This window comes from Propithecus coquereli, unplaced genomic scaffold, assembly GCF_000956105.1.
Source record: "Propithecus coquereli isolate 6110/MARCELLA unplaced genomic scaffold, Pcoq_1.0 Scaffold526, whole genome shotgun sequence".
NCBI classification, from domain to species: Eukaryota; Metazoa; Chordata; class Mammalia; order Primates; family Indriidae; genus Propithecus; species Propithecus coquereli.
Genome location: NW_012151130.1, coordinates 806,907 through 809,244, shown reverse-complemented (window position 1 = coordinate 809,244; position 2,338 = coordinate 806,907). Strand labels below are relative to the sequence as shown.

General features: G+C 34.4%; 1 protein-coding gene across 1 annotated transcript in view; it reads left to right on the top strand.

Moving 5' to 3' along the window:
- The window catches only part of HELZ (helicase with zinc finger), a 185,126-nt gene that overhangs the window by 53,640 nt on the left and 129,148 nt on the right, over positions 1 to 2,338 (top strand). Inside the window, exon 5 of the mRNA XM_012656897.1 lies at positions 1,708 to 1,836. Coding sequence (XP_012512351.1) covers positions 1,708 to 1,836 — 129 coding nt within the window. The remainder of the gene's footprint in view (positions 1 to 1,707; positions 1,837 to 2,338) is intronic.

The window sequence follows — 2,338 nt, the reverse complement described above, 5'->3', positions numbered from 1 at the left end:
CTTATTATAATTCTCCAGTAGCGGTTGAATAGATGAGTGATCTATAACATGGATGGAGTGAGACAACAGGTTGGACCAAACTACAGGAATTTGAATAAAACTTTACATACAGAGAGACTGCAACTTTCAATTTAGTAATCTGATTCAATAAAGGATATATACACAAAGATGTTTATTATAGTGTTATTTTTATTATTCTTTTTTTATAGAGCAGGGTCTTGCTCTATTACCCAGGGTAGCATGCAGTGGCCTAATCATAGCTTTCTGTAACCCTTAACTCCTGGGATCAAGTGATCCTCTCACCTCAGCCTCCCCAGCAGCTAGGACTACAGGTGTGTGCCATCACACCAAGCTAATTTTAAAATTTTTGTAGAGACGAGATTTTGCTGTGTCACTCAGGCTGGTCTTGAACTCCTAGCTTCAAGCAATCCTCCTGCCTTGGCCTCCCAAAGCCTTTGGGATTATAGGTGTGAGCCACTCTGGTCTACCTGTAGTATTATTTTTAATGGTTAAAAATTGGAATCATTCTAGAGCAAGGGAGTGGTTAAATAAATCGATATATCTATTTGATGGAACATTAGCCAATAATATGGTAAATATAAACACTCTAATAATATGGAGAATATCGACTGTGCTGAGGGGAAAAAGCAGAATACAAACTGTCATGTTTGCATCAGTTGCAATCATGTAAAAATTATGTAAATATTGATAAAAATTCAAGGAGAACATGCATGAGTGAAAACTGTTGAGTGGTGAGATTATGTAGGATTTTATTAGTGTTGTTATAATGTTATTTGTGTAATAAACAAGTAATACAAGAGGATATATTCAGAGCAATGGAAATAAGTATGAACAGATTCAATACACTTTATATATATGGTATATTATACTGATACTTAAACATTTCTTTGGAAATAGAAAAAAAATATGATTTCCAAAATGTTTTTTTAGCAAGTTATTTTCTTGCAAATCAAGCTAAAGTATGTACAAACTAATAATAGGATCTTGGACTTAGCAGTAAAGAGAAGGATGCAGATTGCTCTACTCATTGAACCATTAGCAGTTGCTGTGAGAAATCATCGCAAATGACATGGCATAAAAATGAGTATATTCTGTGTTGTTAGAAACATGTGGGCCTTATGATTATATTAGATAAAATCTGCAAACATTTACACACAATTTGAGTAGCATTTTCTATAGCCATCGGACAATTGGATTCTTAATCTTGATGGTTTTGATAAAGGCTAATTCTTAATTGCTAAGGAATATCTAATGTTGAGATTTGCAGTTTTATTCTTATGCATTTTAATGGCATATGGTCTTGTGTCCCTGTCAAGAATGTGAGAACTTTATTCAGCTAATAAATCTGCGGTTTAAAAGTCCTCATTTACCCAGAAATCATAGGTTGAACATATTCAATCATAGGTTGAATCATATTTTTCACTAGAGAGCTTTAAGATTGATTCTCCTTGTGATTTTGGTGTGATCCCAACTGGCTGTTGGCTGTAGTAGGTTTGATATGTTCTTTGCATGTTTTTTCTTGTCCTTATATGCATGTCTTAGACAGAGCTGAAACACCACTGCTTTCCTCTAGTATTTGGAGTTATTACTTGAGCAGATAAGAAGCCATGCTTGGGATAGTGTGTTTATCAAGAAAAATGTGTATTGAATGTCATGTGTTTCACTATGGCTGTTCTTCCATGGCAGTGCTGGGAGAAGGACTGGCCAAGGGAGATGACGCCTTTCGAACCGTGCTCTACTGCATGCAGCTGAAAGGAAAGCTCCAACCTGTATCCACCATTCTTGCCAAGTCACTGACCGGAGAGTCCCTGGTATGTGGATGAGCTCTAATTATGAATGCCTGAAAATAAACTTTTATTTGACTCTCTAGATACATTGTGGGAAAAACTGGTTTGTATTTTTACCTCTTAGTTCTTCCTGTGAGAAATCAAAGATCATGAGTATTTTGAGGTATGGTACTCATTTTTCTTGAGCAAACTGATGTTTAATCATTGAATTTTTGTCGTTTGTGATAATTTATATAAGAATTGCAGGGACTTGTAAATCATTTGAAAATATAAGATAACTAAATGGTTTTCTTTAAAGATATAATTTAACAGAGCCTGGAAATATTTTTGAGTTTTAAAATTGCCATGTAGTTTTATGATCTTCTAGGGTTCTTAAATTCAATCGTTTATTTCATAAGATGTTGAACTCTAAGTAATAATTACATTTCTTTCTGAAGATGATGTGTGTGTAAGTCAGTATCTGTAACCACTCTGGTGGAGCTATCTAATTCTATTCAGACTTTGGGATAAGTGTTTTTTATATGGAATTT